The sequence below is a fragment of the Paramacrobiotus metropolitanus genome, unplaced genomic scaffold (assembly GCF_019649055.1).
Source record: "Paramacrobiotus metropolitanus isolate TYO unplaced genomic scaffold, Prichtersi_v1.0 Parri_scaffold0000069, whole genome shotgun sequence".
Taxonomy (NCBI): domain Eukaryota; kingdom Metazoa; phylum Tardigrada; class Eutardigrada; order Parachela; family Macrobiotidae; genus Paramacrobiotus; species Paramacrobiotus metropolitanus.
In genome coordinates, this window is record NW_026570289.1 from 59,667 (window position 1) to 76,101 (window position 16,435).

Below are 16,435 nucleotides of genomic sequence, written 5' to 3' on the forward strand. Positions count from 1 at the left end.
AAAATAACTAACTTGTAAGTGAGTGTAAACACCTTTCAAAATACTGTGAGTGGTGGCACTGGTGGATTTGTAGGCAAATGAAGTAAGCGGCGGAAGTTCTCTTTTTGCTCGAAGCATTTCGGCAAACCATGCGATTTTGTATTAAGTTCTTACTGTATTAAGACCTATTTGTACCCCCAATCTTCCATCTTACGACCAATACGGCAATACTTACTGTCATACTTCTATTCTTTTGAAATACTTTTTTTTTAATTTGGAGAATTCTTTTTCGCAGGTAGATTTATTCTTTGAAAATTCCTGGTAGAACGGGATACTGACGCGTACCAAGTCCACCAGGCACAGCACGGCCGAACGCATAACTAAAATATAGTAATCAATGCCACCTGGCACCAGCTCAGGAACTTCAGTACTATACATAGGCTAACCGACTATGGAATTTAAAATTCTAGATCAAGACCGTCGAGGAATCGAAGTGACGAAAAACAGATCACACTTCAGACTTAAGATCTTAAAAAAGTGCACACAAACAAAAAAGAGATTCCCTCTTATGAGAAAAACTTAAATATGTATTTGCAACCACCGGCAGTGAAACCGGCATATAATTCAAATCGTGAAACCGGCATACAATTTTACAATCAGATCCATTAATTTAGCTGCCGCGGCAAATCCATATCGCGGAACTTGGCAACTTTCTGCGGCATACCGGAATGGTTAAAGTTGAATTTAGGTCCATGGGAGAACTTCTTCATCCGGAATTTACTTGTCCTGCTGCTAATCAGGCAATTGTGAAGCGCTTGAGAAACGTGCCGTCGCGAAGGCTGTGGAACGTCTTTGGAAGAGCAGTATTTGGCTAACAAATCTAAAACAGTAGCAAGTCCATCTACAATCTTTCCGAACAAAGCTACAATATTTATATCTAGAACAGTACCATACTGCTACTATTCAAGTGACGACATTATTAAAACTTTCAGCACAAAAAAAAACAGAAGCGAACAGTGCTAGTATAAAAAGCAATATTTTAAAAAGCGTCAGTATAATATCGAATTAGTACTCAAGATTTTAATCCACTATTACAAGTCTCCAATAACCGGTTGTCAGAATTCGGAAAACAGGATTTATATAAACTGAGGTGGAATCACCTTTCGCAACAGCTAAACGATGCGGATCAAGAACATTCATGCCGCTTTTTGACTGATGCGGCAATGAAGTGGCCAGCTCATCTTCCGTGAAAAGTTCACGCATAGCGCATCGCAGTGCTTTCGTCCAAGTAGTCTCCAATAACATTCGTTTCTGAAACTTTCATAATCTGCAAAAAAACGTTATGCAGTATATTCACCGTATTTACCACGAGACCGTCGCTTGAGAGAGCCAGAGATGTTGTATCAGCTGCCGTCAGCGATGGCATATCATCAAAGTCGTCCATGTCATCATCGAGATCATCCTGTTCAACACCATATTAACACTCATTAAAAATTATTTAGGTATTAAGGAAAGCTAAAGGATTAAAGTAAAGTAGTCAGTATAAGCCTACAACAGTGCAAAATAGTGGTTCCGCAACAGTGCAAGTCAGTGGAGGAAAATTTCGAAGCACCCACACGCATAACCCAAAACTAAAAAAATTCTGCTACATAAATGCTAAGCAAAGAAAATGTTACCATCATCGGGCTCTGGCTTCGAATGGAAGAAGGAATGTTCATACGGGGAACAGAGGGCATCATTTGCACCATAGAACAGGCTTTCGTGGGAATCTTCTGCTTTCGCCCCTGCTTCTGCATTTTTATCCCCATATCATTGATGGAATTCGAAATGTGAGCCCGTGCATGCGACGTGTATGTGCTGCTGGAAGCTGAAGCGGCGGAGGATTCATATGCCGGGCTGTTGGCATCATGATCAACCGGTTCATCGTGGTCGATTCCATTAAAATTCAATTCCAGCTCGCCACTGTACCTTTTCTACAAATACAAGCCATCTATCTTATCAAAGTTTTGTGTACTACTTCGATTTCACTTTTCATTTTTGAAACAGCCAGAAAGACCATAGTTGAAGGCGTAGTAAATACCTCGTTATATTCCTCTGCTGACACAAACAAAAAACAAATTCTATGATTACAAAATCGACTAAAGTTACAGGAAAAAAGTTTTCGTGTATTCGTTATTATACAATATCTTACTTGATCGTCTTCGCACTCGATTTCATCCCCATTCCTCATGTTTCGTTCTGCTTGATTCTGAGAGATCGACTGTGTAAAAAAATCTCAATCTATCTCTGCATACGGAAGTACAAGTCAACAAGCTCAATTCTAACCTGCTCCCGCGCATCCGGTCCTTCCACCAGCTCCGCTTTAACCCCAATCAATTCCGATCGCTACGAAAGAATCATTCAAATCAAAACGGTAACGGCACAGTAACATGTTGACAAAGTAGTTTTGAAAAGTCGTCTACCAGTATGAAAATAGCTGCTATTTAAAGCTTGCGTAAAGCTGACTACGTGGAGCCTAATATTCAAATCAACGGATCAATAAATCTGTTACATGCTGGCCCAGTAGGGATGGTGATTAATTCTCAACCACACCGGAGAAGAAATCAAACAAATTGACTAGCCAGTCTCATGTTTCAGACAAACAATTCAGTGGTGATCAGCGTCCGCTAACATGTCTCATTTGTCCATCAGCAGCCACATGCAGAAAACTCGGCTCGATTAACAGAATTTACAGAAAGGAAATATAAAAAATGTTGAGTGTAGACTGACTTAATTGGCAAAAGCGTTATTTCACACGATCGCTAAACAGTATTTTAATTAATTATTTACTACCTGTTTCAGGCCAAACGATTTATTTCACATTCTGGTGCAAAACACAGAATGTGAACAAGCATTAACCATTTTAAAAAATTATTTCCCCTTTTTTTAAAGGTCAAATAGACTCAATATATCAACCTACTCCTTTTGCTAATCCATTGTACTGCAATTCTCGAGCCCATCGCATTCCCTTCTCCTCGAAAATCCGCTCATTCGATGACGGTAGCAAGCGCGCCACGGTCAATTCGTCCGGGCTTTTATCTGAGAAGTAAAACCAAACATTTTATCAGCAGCATGCATTAAACAATTCAGCTTCCAAATTTGCTCATATCAGCGAAAAAAGCTCTGTTCCGACAAAATACTTCCAATAAATCGATAAATTTGCAAATCAGCGAAAATTACACGAAAGGACTATCTACAGTGCGGTAATGCACCCAGAATAATATGTACCGATAAAAACCGCACACTTTCTGCTGGAAACCCTTTGTCGTGTTCGTTTACAAATATAGCGTCAACACATTAACATTTTCTTAACTTCAATATGCAGTATCCAGTACTACAACAGTTTACTCGTAAAATACTGGCCGTTTTCAGTAAGCATTAAGGTATGACACGGCATCCTGCAGAAATCTGTATGAATGATGTGTATGAATGATGTTTTAATCGTGGTCTTGTGCCGAAGAAGAATTACTCGTATATTCCTTAGAAAAGCCTGCCTCTAAAATTAATGTTTCAGATATGCTCACAATTTGCTCAAATTTCCTTTCATACTAACAAATTCAATGAAAATAAGTGCGGCAAAAACGGGAATTTAAAGACAATCTAGACAAACGACCAATCCAGCCGCTCATACCTTCTTCGATCCAGAGCACCACACATTTATATATTTGGTCTTTGTATCGTGCATTGCATAACGTTTTTTCTGAAATCCTATTTCCGGGCTCCAAGGATTCAATGTCATGAAGTGGCAAGGCTAAAAGCAAAGAAACCACGCTATAAATTCATAAAGTAATGCAAAATTAGTGAAATAATCAGATAAGAGGTGACGACTTTATATCTGAAGTCCTTCAAAAAAATGTTAAGTTAAATGCCGTTACTTAATTGTTTCCAGTTATGCAGAGCCTTCTCACATAGAAGCATTATGGTCGAAGCTACCAAAAAAACATTTCTAATACTGTACATCGCCGAGCTACGGTAAAATTTGTTGCACAGAAAGATAATTTTTCAAAAAACTTTTATTCATAAAAAGTACAAATTCATCAAAAATTCAGAGCCACAATTTAAAGACGTAAATCTACCATTTTATCAATGATCTGCGGTATATCACGCGATTAGAATCTGCACAACTTTTGCATTAAAAAAATGCCCAAAGGCGATAGATTTATTTCCGTGGTCGAGAAGTGTTTTGACAGAACGCAAAGGTAATTCTGAAAAGATACACTGTCAATTTTAGAGACTGCCCACATTTAACGATCTAACCTCTCGTACAGTCAACGGTATCTGTTCAAAACTTTGAATCCTGTTCCTAACACCAGTATTATATCATGCATCTGCAAGCCGGGTTATCGTGACTGCTTTTCTTACAATTATACGCAACAATTCAAGAAAACAGATAATAAGTACTGTTGGCACTGAAAACCTTTCAGGAAAATTTAGGCCACGCTTTCGGCATTTTCTGGCATCCTATTTCTAAAACTAATTCAAAACACATTGAGCAGTTGTACTACATTCATATGCAAGAGAAATGTGGCGGTGTACAGAAAAAATTATCGGAATTTTAAATGAATAATTTTGCAGTTTACAGAATAACAGAAACAACACCTTCGTAATTGGGATATTACTAATTATAAATTTATAAGTCGTAATGCGAACACGCATCCATACCTTTAACCGATGGAGGACATCCTTGTGCTTCATGCCAGTAGATTATAGCACTTCCGGAATATCCCAAATGGTTAACTTGACGTTTCAGAAAATGCGCAGCCATATCAAGAGTCCGAACTAATCTTTTCTTTTATTCACATCGCATGCTTCAGCTGGTAACCTATATAATTTAAAATCCCACACGCACTTACAAGTTAGTTATTATTACTCGTACGAACAATATTTGCACAAACATTAACTGTGGAACAAATCTGAAGCATTTTGATTGCATCTGCTGAGCGAAGCTCGCTTTGTAAGTACTTATTGCAAATAAAGTTAAAAAACTGGAAGTTTTCAACCACGTACACAGCCCACTAAGAATACCTTTATAATTTACTATTATTTATCTATTTCTTATGCTTAAAAGTATGAAAAGATACTCATAATAACTAATCATCAGTAATTATCACAAGCAGTAAAAATACTCTCGCTGGAAATACATGAGATTCACAATCAATGTCACCGCTTTTATTACAATAGCATAAAACCAATACAAAGAAGGTAGTATTGTTAGGACTGCATGAGCAAGGCGTCTGAATTCATGCGTCCAAGAACAAGTATGCAATCTGTAGATGGACGACCTTGAAAATATGAAGACTTCATATTTAATGCGTTTAAAGTAGGCAGCGAATCTACATAAACCCAAAAAGAGTGCTGCATATTGCATAATACGATGTAGCAGCTAATTCAGCCTAATTATAAGTAGTAACAATTCTAGAACCTAAAGCTTTTGAATCTTGACGCCAATAATAACAGTAGTAACATCATTAATTTTAAGATATTTTGATCAACGTCCTCAAAACGTGCTTTATAAGTTTAATAAATATTGATAATTCCGCTTTATGAAATTTCTTCAATAATGTTTTATAAAAAATGGTAAAACAATCACGCGCGCTGAACAAGCACGCACAGTAGTAGTAGTAAATTAGTAATCCTTGAGTGACTAATAAGTTATCTGTCACATTTTAAAAATATAAATATCTGTCATATTCATGATAATATTCTAGCTTAAAATAGAACAGCCTGAAAAAATGCCAATAACAGGAAAATGTGCCCATTGCTTTACCGTTCAATATTTACTTTAACAATGTTCCTGAACTGATCATTAACGTAAGTACGATATAGCAAATGAACTTAAGCCTTATCATTATGGCAAGTAAGTATTAGAATTTAGCACGTCCTCTTTTTATTTAATATAATTTTAGAAGCAAAATAAATCTGTATATGTCACCAACTTAGCGTAATAAGTTATAATCTCATTGCATGCTAGTTATTCATGTAAGTAAGTAATGCACGCAACGATGTACTTCATTTTAAAATGAACAACCAAGACTAACCAAATTCAAAGTAAAACAGATAAAACAAAATATTTAAATTAGTAAATACTTAAATAAATTTTGCTTGGTGTACCTTGCATGAGCAGGAGGCAATAAATTGCTCAAAGGCTGCATAAACGCTCTGCAATATGGTTTCAAAATCTACGATAGGCTGCAGGAAAGAGAAAATGCAATCTAGCAAGGCGGAAAGAGAATCAAGAAGCTCACAGGCCAAATGTGCAATAAACCAGGATTATGGCACGATCAGAACGATGGAGGTTCGATGTGGCAAATGCTCGCTTCAGCATGAAACACTGCGCTCTCATCGTTGAGAGCGCAAGAGCCGACGTCGCAAAACAAACTTAATCGATTTCAGTAAAAACACGAACAAAGAGCAGTACATAAGGTTTTAGGCTGAATCTCTGTAGACAAAATAACAACGTTTTCGGATTTTTCAACAGGGAAGTCCCTGAGTGACGCCGGAAAGACAACTGTCAAACATATCGATCTAAAGTCTGGTGAGACGCTTGAAAAAGTTTGGGCGTGAACTTTTAAATGGTGTTTTAGACCTGGGCTGTCACGCACTATAGTCAGATCTCTCAGCAGCGAATCGGAGTCTGAAGTATGAAATCAACAATCGAACTGCAAAATAATCGTTAACTGTGGGACGTGCCGATAAGACCAGTGAAAAGCGCTGTATCTACTTATTAAAAATACGTACTTACTTATATAGCTGTCGATTTTGAAGTTTTTCGGATATGCATCGGTGAATCTGCTCAATCATCAGTCGATAAATTAAAATCAGAAAGGTACATATTAAGCACTTCTCTTGCAGTCACATATAATATTTTGACAATAAAAAGACTTCCCTAGTAGTTGTAAACTGTAGCCTCTTTAGACTTCTGTGCTATGGTAATGCACACTTGTCATTGCTGTATAATTAATAATTTTATTAAAAAATGAATACACACTGTATTATTATACGTTTATGGTTGCAGCTTGCAAGTTCAACTGCAAAAGTGATTAGTACTACAGGTAGTATAAGCGCAGCAAATTTTTGTTGCCCATACTCGTAAGTATGCAGCATCGGCTCATATCTTTCGAACAATTTGACAATTAATGCGTTAATTTTGTAAAAATGATAATATGGCTCGATAAAGTATCCATTTTTTACCAATCAACTTATTGTAACCATAAATCTGATACTGCAAAACTTCAAATTGTTAGACAGGACCTGCGACTCATTCCAAGGAAACCCGTTCTTTCAGCATTTATATACAATAAAGTTAGCACAAAAAATTTGCTTACTGGTACTACAATTACAGCGAAATCTTTCTTATTGTTAGCCAATAGCGTGACCTTTAAAACAACCACACATGACACAAGTGAAAACTTCGTAATCGCAAAATGCGCTGATGATTAAAATTTAAAAGTGCCGACTTTATCGGATGGCTGAGTTACTGTTAAATTAAAAACGGAATCCCTAGCCTCATAGAGTCATAGTTATAATAATTGTGTTATTTAGATTTTAGAGCCAGCTTTGATATTACAGATTTTAGAGCCAGCTTTGATATTACGTGCATACGTCACAAGCAGTGTCACTTACCAATACTTAATGCTTATTGCTACAAGTTTATAATTATAGGTCTTTCGTAATCATAACATTGTATAGTCTTGGCTCTTGAACATATGTACATGACGTTGACCATGCAAAAGATGCTATTAGACAAATTACCAAAAAAGTACAAAAATAATCTACGGCAGTTTGCTCGTGTGGAATACTTTACCGTGCCAGATAAGTACGGTACTATACTGTGCAAAACTTTACTGTGTTATTGTTCAAAGACTTACAAATTACTCAACTTGAAATGTGGCTTGAATTATGATTTCACAATACAACTGCACTAGAGTAAGTGTAACTATATTGCATGTATCTAATTATAAAACAACAAAATATAGGGCTACGTTATGCGAATGAAACATTTTTGATTGACTAATTATGTCATATAATTATATGTATTCGATAAAAGATCTACGCCGACCACGAGGCGTGAGATATTGTATGCTGGGTGGAACACACATTAATTAAAAACATTAATATTTTTGAAAAATGTACATACAGTTATCCCCTATGCAATGCTCTCGTAAATGATATATTACGAAAGATGGGTCACACAGAAATATATAAGTAAGTACTGCGATCGCATTTTCTTTTATTCCGCGAAACCATGTACAGAGTATTTCTTCATTCCGCTACAGCGAAAGATACCAAAAACGGATGTCAGGCTCACAGTCATCCGATACATCACACAGTTGAAGCGTAGAGATAAGCCATAAGAGATGCATGGATAAAAAAATTACAGCCAAAATCCAACAACAAAATTAAAACCCGGGGTCCAGCATTTTTGCAGTGTCAATCGATGGAATCATCACCGACCGCTTTAGGTTGGAAGTTGATGATTTAATAAGTCTCACTCTTCAAATAGCAACGGTATCTACAAATACAGTACTATTCAAGACAACATCGCACTCCACAATGGCTGTCATTACCTTTTGCGGCATCGTTCTCCACAAACTTCATATCCTTTGCAATGCCCAGCATGGCTCGTACTGACACAATTTTCTCCCTTGGTTTCCCGCTAAGTTTACCGATTCTTTCCTCCTCTCTATCAATTTTCTCCCATTCTTCAAACGATACTGGATCACACTGCCGTGAACGAAGTAGTTCCAAAATCTGAGTGGGATCGCGGATCTTATCGCTCAAATTCAAGCGACCAGACTGTATATCCTCCATCAAGGTATCCACCGTCTCGTATGCATCGTTCATGGTCGTTAAGATAACACCAACAGGGCCACGTTTAATCCATCCACTACAGTACAGCCCCGGCATCTGATCGACTCTGCCCATATCGTTAGGAACGATGCACTCTGCAGAGTCGAAGGGAATACTGCCACACAGCGGAACTGCTTCGTATCCAATACTCCGAATTACAAGGCCACACTTTATGATGTCCACGTCATCTGTGGAAACCACACCGGAAGAAATATCCATGGGATCCTAATGACAAAGCAAAATAGAAAACTTAACTCGCAATTGCAACCGGGCAGCCGACTATCAAAAACATTGAGTTACCGCCGTTCCTGGCTCTTTTGTAAAACTGACAAAAACAACTGACACTTCCAGGAACCGATCTCACAAGTCAGAAAGTTCAAAAATTACCCACCCTTAGTCGATTGACAGAAAAATTCACAGCTTCGATTCTGTCATCACTCCGAACAATCTTTCTCGGACTAGCAAGAAATTTCAGATAGCAATTTTTGCCAGTGTCTGAAGGAACATTTCCGGCACAGCTCACCATCAACTCCATTAACCTCTTCCGCTGTCTGGGAAACTCTTTTAAATGATTTCTTATCAAAGCGACGTCAACTTCATTCAGAATTATATTAACATCCGGTAGTTTAGTCAATTCACGAAATTCCTTAATCGTAAACGCAACCTGTGCTGGTCCCCTACGTCCAACCTGGAAAAAAAGGAGACAATTACTCACGTCGATAAATACCAACTCAACTCGATTTCTCCACAAGTTCTAATAGACTACTTTATTTTAATTGTAAGACAATTTCTTATATAAAACATTAATGCATACTTCTACTGCATTTTTATTGTTTTTTCATATTAGCTTTTTCCATACTTACCGGCATGCGTGTCTCAAAATAGCGTCGATTTACCGTGCAGTGCACAGTAGCAGAGTACATTCAAACAAACCTTATATCGCGATTTTTAAAGCAAACACTCCATCCGTAGAAGTATTCGAGGTAAAACTTTATATATTGGTGCTGTACTTCACTCGAGATTTTTAAAAACTTAGGGGCACACATCACTTGCTTCGAGCTCGCAAATCTCGCAAAAAACGTATCTATTTCGAAAACTATTCAAATTTACCTTACCTACGTAACTATTTATTTATTACTGCTTTACCAAAAAAATATTCCGGACTCGACTTCTACGCAGCGCTTCCAATGCATACTCCGTAATATCAGTTTTGCTCAGCGCATCCGGCGATGTGAGCAATATTCTCGCAACGTCAACCGCCACATTTCCTTGACCGACGATGACCGCTGAGGAATGGGAGAAATCGGGCTGAAAAGATGCATCGTCTGGAAGCCCATTATACCAGCCAACAATATTCCGAGCCGAGTACACACCAAATCCATCCTCACCGGGAATATCCAATAAACGATCGCGGGAAGCACCACTGGCTAAAACAACAGCATGGTATTGCTGGAGGAGTTCCGCCACCGTTAGCGTTGACCCAATGGTTACACCGCCGAAAAAACGAAATTCTGGACATTTGGCTGTCGTGGAAAACGAGTGTATTACATTCTACAAATTTCCATAACATGAAAACAGAATTACGTGAACACGTAAACAAGGATCGGGGAAACCGTAGCATCCACTCTTGCAAAAATGCAAATAAATCAGTAAAATTAATGATTAACTATTAATCAAACATAAAAACACTGTAAAGCCCTTGTGGGCCTTATTGTATTTTTATCAATAAAAATAAATTCCACACAAGACAAAAAACCAGCTCAGAATTTCGCGAAGATTTTTATCTGCTCGTGCAATAACGACAATTTAAAAGGTTAGAAGAACGTTCCTGTTGAAAGGCCTGCACAACTTACTTTCACTTCCGGATGATCAGGAGCGACACCAAAGCGTACCAGTCCAAATGGGACTGGATATTTTTCAAACATATCCACACAAGATCCATTAATGTGCTGCAAAGTACAAAAATTTCGAATTCATCAAATTTTAAAATAAATTTACAGCTTTCAGTTGTTCGACTTTTTTCCTACTGTTATCACTTGCTAAATTTGCAAAGTCTTTATCTCCTCATTTTTTCGGCTCTCGGGACGCTATGGCGCATACTGCATATGTAGATACTGCTGTCGCGCATTTGGTACCAACCTTTAAAACATACTGTGCGCTATAAAATCCTGCTGGTCCGCTGCCTACCACCGCGATTCGTGGCGCCTTCGAAGGATAAATTGTCGTCGAAAAGAATCTGCTACTTCTCAGAAATGGCACTGTACGCATTGTGGAATTTATGGCGACTCGCGGAACAGTTCGCATGATGACAAGCAAACTCTAAAAGCAATCTGGACCGTGAATAGGTTATAAAATATTCTATATAAACCAATGAAATCTTAATTGGAAGAAGCTCTCAAACATCAATACCGACAATACGTCCAACAAGCGGTACCTCACGTTAGAAACATTTTTATGCAGAACTATACATGTCGTATTATATATCTCTGTACATTATGTCGAAGTAACTGAAAGCCCACAGAACTCACAATTAAAACTGAAAACTACAGTAATAACAACTTACAATATAACTGATAATGATGCTGATTGAGTGAACTAATCAGAAATATTTGTTTTACTATACAGGATACATATATTGTTTATTTAAAAAAAAAGAATATAATGATATATTGATTTATTCTGAATATTATACATAAAGTGTGTTGTAGCGGTGACCACCGCGGGCGAGCGGTCGCTTATTATAAAGGGTACTGGATAAGCACCGGAAGTTTTCGGAGGAGAACAGAGACATTCATAAATTTCTTATGATCTTATTATACAGTAACTGGAGATACTGGTAAGTGGTACCGTTATTCTATTGATTTCTACACCTGTCCCTCGTGCATCATTGAACCTTTCACGGTTGACGGATCTTTCGCTAGGACATCTACAGATAGCCGCTACAGCTCGGAACCCTTCATATTGCGATCGCAGTTATCAGGTTCGCTTTCGTGCACATTGGAATCGAGAGTCCAGAGCAATCTTCGTGCGCTTTCTGAACTCTGAGTGACCGAAAGCTTCATTTGACTGGCCCCTATAATGCCTCTTGTGATTTTGTGCGGCCTTCCCGCTTCCGGAAAAAGTAGCAGGGAGAGGGAGCTACAGCGGTATTTGGAGGAGACTGCGAAAATTCCCGTAATTGTTTTATCGGATTGTGTTCATTTTGGAGGATTGTCCAAAACTGAGTTGTACAGCAGTGAGTGTTTTAGCGTGACTGAAGGCTTACTTATTTTTTATGAACTTGCAGCTATGATCATTATCCGTTTTAAACAGGTTCTGCTGCAGAAAAAAATCTTCGAGCTGCTGTAAAATCAGATATTCAGCGTTCAATTTCTAAAGAAACCGTTGTCATTGTTGATGCTCTCAACTATATTAAAGGATACCGCTACGAAATTTGGTGTATTGCCAAATCGTCCAAAACTCCTCAATGCATGGTACAATAACTACAGTTTATGTTGGAACCTGGAATAACTTGAAGCGTCTGCGTGATCAGTATTTTATATGCAGATTTGGTGCAATACTCCCATTGAAACAGCCAAAAGTTGGAATTCTAGTATGCCGATAGCCCAGCAGTATTCGCCCGAAGTGTAAGTTACGGGAATTTGAGAAATACAGTTCTGTGTTATCTGTGCTAAAACTTTGGCTTCCTTGAGTGTGAAGATTTTTATTACAGTATTTAATTCGCTCCGATTGTATGGCAGATAATTAGCAGTTTGCGGAGGATGTCTAATGCCGGCGAACTGTTCATTTCAGGTATGACGCACTCGTTATGCGCTTTGAACCTCCTGATAGTCAGAATCGTTGGGAAAATCCATTGTTTACCGTTCTTCCGGAGGACGTTTTGCCTTTTAATGATATCCTTGCCTCTCTTCTGAACCGGCAACCTCCCCCTCCAAACCAGTCCACGCAATCACAGCCACTCGCACCCGTTAATTACCTGCACGAACTCGACAAGGTTACGCAGAACATAACGGCTGCCATTTTATCTTCTCAGCTTAATGGACAACCGGGAGACAAAATTATTGTACCGGGCATCGTTGAACCAATTGCATTTGGCCAAAAGATATCCGCTCCGGAGTTAAGTCGTCTGAGGAGACAGTTTATCTCGCATTCGAGAACAAGACCCGTGGAAAATTTAGATAGAATTCCGCTGGTTTTTATTGAGTACTTAAAAAATACTGTGAAATAAAATTAATGAGACTTTCCGCCCTAGAAATATGAAATGCCGCCGATCCGTGAATGTTGGAGCACGGTGTCTGTGATGGTATCATACTGTCGTTGAGGTTTTCGAATATCATGCTATTTGGGACCAGTGTACCAGATAGTCATGTTCTTTTAATGACTATTTCTTTTGGTTTGAAATAAAATTTACATCATATGCCGGTACAGTCTATACGCTTGTTAATTATTACTCAGCGGTTTGTCGAGATCGTTAACGACCAAGCGATTTTATTTGATCTCAAAACTATCTGCAAGTAGAAATGATAAACTCTAATGCAGCAATTCATCGCCATAACCCACGATTTCAAATATATTCGAGCCCGGAAAAATGTTACCCTTTTGTTCATCGGATAAACGTCGAAAATGATTGCGCACACTCTCCATCGATAAACCATAAAATGTTTTTACAAACGATCTAGTGACTGTTGTAGTTTCTTTCTTCTCTTCATTAGTTGTTTCAACGTCACGCGAGATCTTTTCGCTTCTGATTACCGGATTTTGTTCTTTCACAGACTTGCTAAAGTGCATTTCAGGCAGTATCTTCTCCACGACTGCAAAATCAGAGCTCATCTCGGTGGCGAAAACAGAATTTTCCTCCACTCTTTTTCGTTTCTTTTTGATAACCTTCTCCGTTTGTGTAACCACTTCAGTCTCCGTAAGCTTAACTGAGCTACACTGATCGATACCGCTTTCAGCCTAAAGAGTATCGAGAATTCAAATATTTAAAAATAAGGCCATGTTTACAAAGACATACTACCGTTGTCATTTCCGGAGAATTTTGGGATTCTTCAACAGCGTCTTCTACATGGTAGACGTCATCCAACTCCTGGTCGTCTGCGCACACGATTTCCGGTGGGACCAATTCAACAACCGTTTCAACACGCTTCCGTTTCTTCTTCGTTCGACAGGACTCAACGGATACTGGAGGTTCAGCAGGTATTCTTTCGATACCATTATAGTCATCTTTCTGATGATGCAAAACATCCTACCAAATAAAGGCGTTCTCAAGGGCTCATATTGCGTCCCATAGGAAATGGACACCATTTTGTAGCAAAAAATCCCACTAACTGTACTCTGTAAGCAATAAAAAATGTCGGCACTCGTTCAGAACTCACCCTAGTTGGAATATCGTTATTAAGTTCTTTTTGCTCTGGTTCAAGCGGAGATGACATCTTTTCCTTCTTTTGTTTCAATTTCTTCTGGAAATAATCCTGAATGTTATCCGAGCTCGTTGTGGTATGCAATCCGGTAACAAATGAAACCTCCGGTGATATAACCTAAAGATGGACGATTGCCAAATACAGCAAATTATGAAATTCATATAAAACATCGCAATCAGCGAATAGTTCTAAACTAAGGATCCGTTCTTAATGACTGCGGGCGCAATTCAAAATTTAAAAAAATTGCTTTGCATATAAGGGTAAGTTAAAAGTCTTGCGTTTACTTCGATTGCGCTGATGCTTATGTCGTCGCTCTTTTGTTGCCGAGTAGGAGCAGCTGAAGGAATTCGTCCACCGAAAATGGAAGAGATATCTTCTTTGGAACGGCAACTCAAATCCTTTCCCTTTGCAAACTTGTGATAACTGAAAAATCAAATCTTGCGGAATGCAAATAACACGTGATTGCAAAACGCGGCATCCGTTTACTGAATGCGGCCTTTCGTCGATTTTGATTTTTCTTCTAAAGGCATTGTGGTCGGTAATTTAGCATTCCCGACTGTCATTCCTGTCGCTGAGTTTTCAGGTTTCTTGTTGAGAGTGGCCAAAATTGCATTAAAATCGTCATTGTGTGCCAGCCAGTTGTTTTCATGCTGAATGCTGCAGCCCAAACCTGTCATATTAAAATCAGGTTTTAATTTCTACATTCTACCTAGGCTATTTCATTCATGAGCAGTACTTAGTCTCAATAATATCTGAAAAGAATAGGTAAATTAGGAAAAAGAAATAAATATCGCTCAAGTACGAATATAATTAAGAATTCCTTCGTTTAATGTGAGATGCTTCTAATAAAACCTAAATAAAAGAAAGCGACTACCTGGGACCCCCTAAACTTGCGTACCTCTCTGATCATCTTTGAATTTGGGTTGAAGATAGTCGGTGTCGCCCTGCCGTTCGCTACCCAGTCCATCGCCAGGTTGCCAGCCATATTTCTGCATAAGTTTCGAGCCAAACTGCTGCCAGTCTGTGATAGAATATCGTCAAATCTTTCATCCACAGCCGCTGGAGAACCAAAAAAAGTGATCACAATAAAAAGGAGACATACCAGATGATAAGCTTTTTCCTGTGGGTTGAGCGATATGACTTGCTTCTTCCTTGTTCCCGCCAATAATGACATTTCGTAAGGATGACTACTTCCGAAGCACAAACAGCAATGACTTCTGTATGCACGGACGCAGTAAAGTCTCCCTTCTGTTACCCTGTATCAACTTAAAGGCTTATATCAACACTCGTAGCTGAGTAGCTCTGTTGAGGACTTGTGGGTATTTGCAGTTTGCGGTTCAAGTTTCAAGGCAAACCGAGGCGGTCGAAGACCTAAAATTATCACTGGCACTTGTACAACCATTGACAAGGAACAGATTGCCAGACTTACCGTTAGCGACATACCTTATATGAGATGCTGTAAATGAATACGTTTCAATTATAAACTAATTTAGTTCTTATTGCCACGCCGAGATATCATCATCTGAAATCGAAAAAGTTAGTCTCGGGTAGTCTCATCGGGTAGTCTCGGGTAGTCTCATCAAATTTTTAACAGCATAGCTGTTAAAAATTTGATTTAAAAAATTAAAAATTTGATTTAAAAAATTAAAAATTTTAACAGCATAGCTGTTAAAAATTTTTAACCTCAAAAGAAAATCGGGTACAGTATGAGTAGTCTCATCAAATTTTTAACAGCATAGCTGCACACTGCACAGTATGCACAGCCACCCAACGGGTCCACCTGCCTGCCCCACGGCTCACGGGTAAGCACGTGCGATACTTGGCAGTTGGCAGGACAGCCAGGACTTCTGTTTTTTGACAATACCGCCGATGGCGCAGAATCGTCGACCGGATGTGAAGGAGTGGAATGGACTGGTGGAACTGAGTCTGGTAGAATTGATTAAATTAAAATTGTTATACTGAAATTTACCGGTGATGAGACCGCCGCATATTTACTAATCATAATCTGTAACTATAATATTTATATTTACCAGATTCTTATTAGAGGCAATCGTTTACTTATACCGTAGTGCATATGCTTATACTCGTAAAAATGAAATCATTCGAATAGACCGGCCACGGACCACAAGAAACGCACAGGTGAAGCC

The 16,435-nt window shown here is 38.5% G+C and overlaps 4 protein-coding genes across 11 annotated transcripts; 1 reads left to right on the forward strand and 3 right to left on the reverse strand.

Moving 5' to 3' along the window:
• Positions 1–275: 275 nt before the first annotated feature.
• Positions 276–6,900, reverse strand: LOC129594531 (uncharacterized). 3 transcript variants are annotated; one of them, XM_055491242.1, is made up of 11 exons: positions 6,264–6,733; positions 6,130–6,177; positions 4,681–4,840; positions 3,650–3,769; positions 2,939–3,057; positions 2,305–2,364; positions 2,171–2,239; positions 1,656–1,952; positions 1,346–1,441; positions 1,140–1,290; positions 276–859 (listed from the first exon to the last, which is right to left on the reverse strand). In XM_055491242.1, exons 3-11 carry the CDS (start codon positions 4,781–4,783, stop codon positions 645–647), a joined length of 1,230 nt encoding a protein of 409 aa, XP_055347217.1. In that variant the 5' UTR covers positions 4,784–4,840; positions 6,130–6,177; positions 6,264–6,733; the 3' UTR covers positions 276–644. The 3 variants fall into 3 exon arrangements, with proteins under 3 accessions (XP_055347217.1, XP_055347218.1, XP_055347216.1); XM_055491243.1 differs by lacking the exons at positions 6,130–6,177; positions 6,264–6,733 and adding an exon at positions 6,761–6,900; XM_055491241.1 differs by having other exon boundaries at positions 6,106–6,733.
• Positions 6,901–8,231: 1,331 nt separating this feature from the next.
• LOC129594532 (NADPH:adrenodoxin oxidoreductase, mitochondrial-like) lies at positions 8,232–11,412 on the reverse strand. 2 transcript variants are annotated; one of them, XM_055491244.1, is made up of 7 exons: positions 11,278–11,412; positions 11,008–11,187; positions 10,722–10,817; positions 10,015–10,419; positions 9,260–9,556; positions 8,586–9,093; positions 8,232–8,530 (listed from the first exon to the last, which is right to left on the reverse strand). In XM_055491244.1, exons 2-7 carry the CDS (start codon positions 11,170–11,172, stop codon positions 8,514–8,516), a joined length of 1,488 nt encoding a protein of 495 aa, XP_055347219.1. In that variant the 5' UTR covers positions 11,173–11,187; positions 11,278–11,412; the 3' UTR covers positions 8,232–8,513. The 2 variants fall into 2 exon arrangements, with proteins under 2 accessions (XP_055347219.1, XP_055347221.1); XM_055491246.1 differs by having other exon boundaries at positions 11,303–11,394.
• A 205-nt stretch (positions 11,413–11,617) lies between these two features.
• On the forward strand, positions 11,618–13,271 carry LOC129594581 (protein KTI12 homolog). Its single transcript, XM_055491319.1, has 5 exons — positions 11,618–11,704; positions 11,790–12,103; positions 12,181–12,341; positions 12,415–12,494; positions 12,661–13,271. Exons 2-5 carry the CDS (start codon positions 11,947–11,949, stop codon positions 13,094–13,096), a joined length of 834 nt encoding a protein of 277 aa, XP_055347294.1. The 5' UTR covers positions 11,618–11,704; positions 11,790–11,946; the 3' UTR covers positions 13,097–13,271.
• Positions 13,272–13,345: 74 nt separating this feature from the next.
• On the reverse strand, positions 13,346–16,378 carry LOC129594546 (PIN2/TERF1-interacting telomerase inhibitor 1-like). Of its 5 annotated transcripts, none has more exons than XM_055491274.1 (8): positions 15,718–16,378; positions 15,408–15,659; positions 15,187–15,327; positions 14,775–14,958; positions 14,573–14,711; positions 14,244–14,405; positions 13,886–14,113; positions 13,346–13,824 (listed from the first exon to the last, which is right to left on the reverse strand). In XM_055491274.1, exons 2-8 carry the CDS (start codon positions 15,460–15,462, stop codon positions 13,399–13,401), a joined length of 1,335 nt encoding a protein of 444 aa, XP_055347249.1. In that variant the 5' UTR covers positions 15,463–15,659; positions 15,718–16,378; the 3' UTR covers positions 13,346–13,398. The 5 variants fall into 5 exon arrangements, with proteins under 5 accessions (XP_055347249.1, XP_055347248.1, XP_055347247.1 ...); XM_055491273.1 differs by having other exon boundaries at positions 15,187–15,347; positions 15,544–15,659; positions 15,732–16,375; XM_055491272.1 differs by having other exon boundaries at positions 15,187–15,347; positions 15,544–15,659; positions 15,718–16,375.
• Between the last annotated feature and the right edge of the window lie 57 nt (positions 16,379–16,435).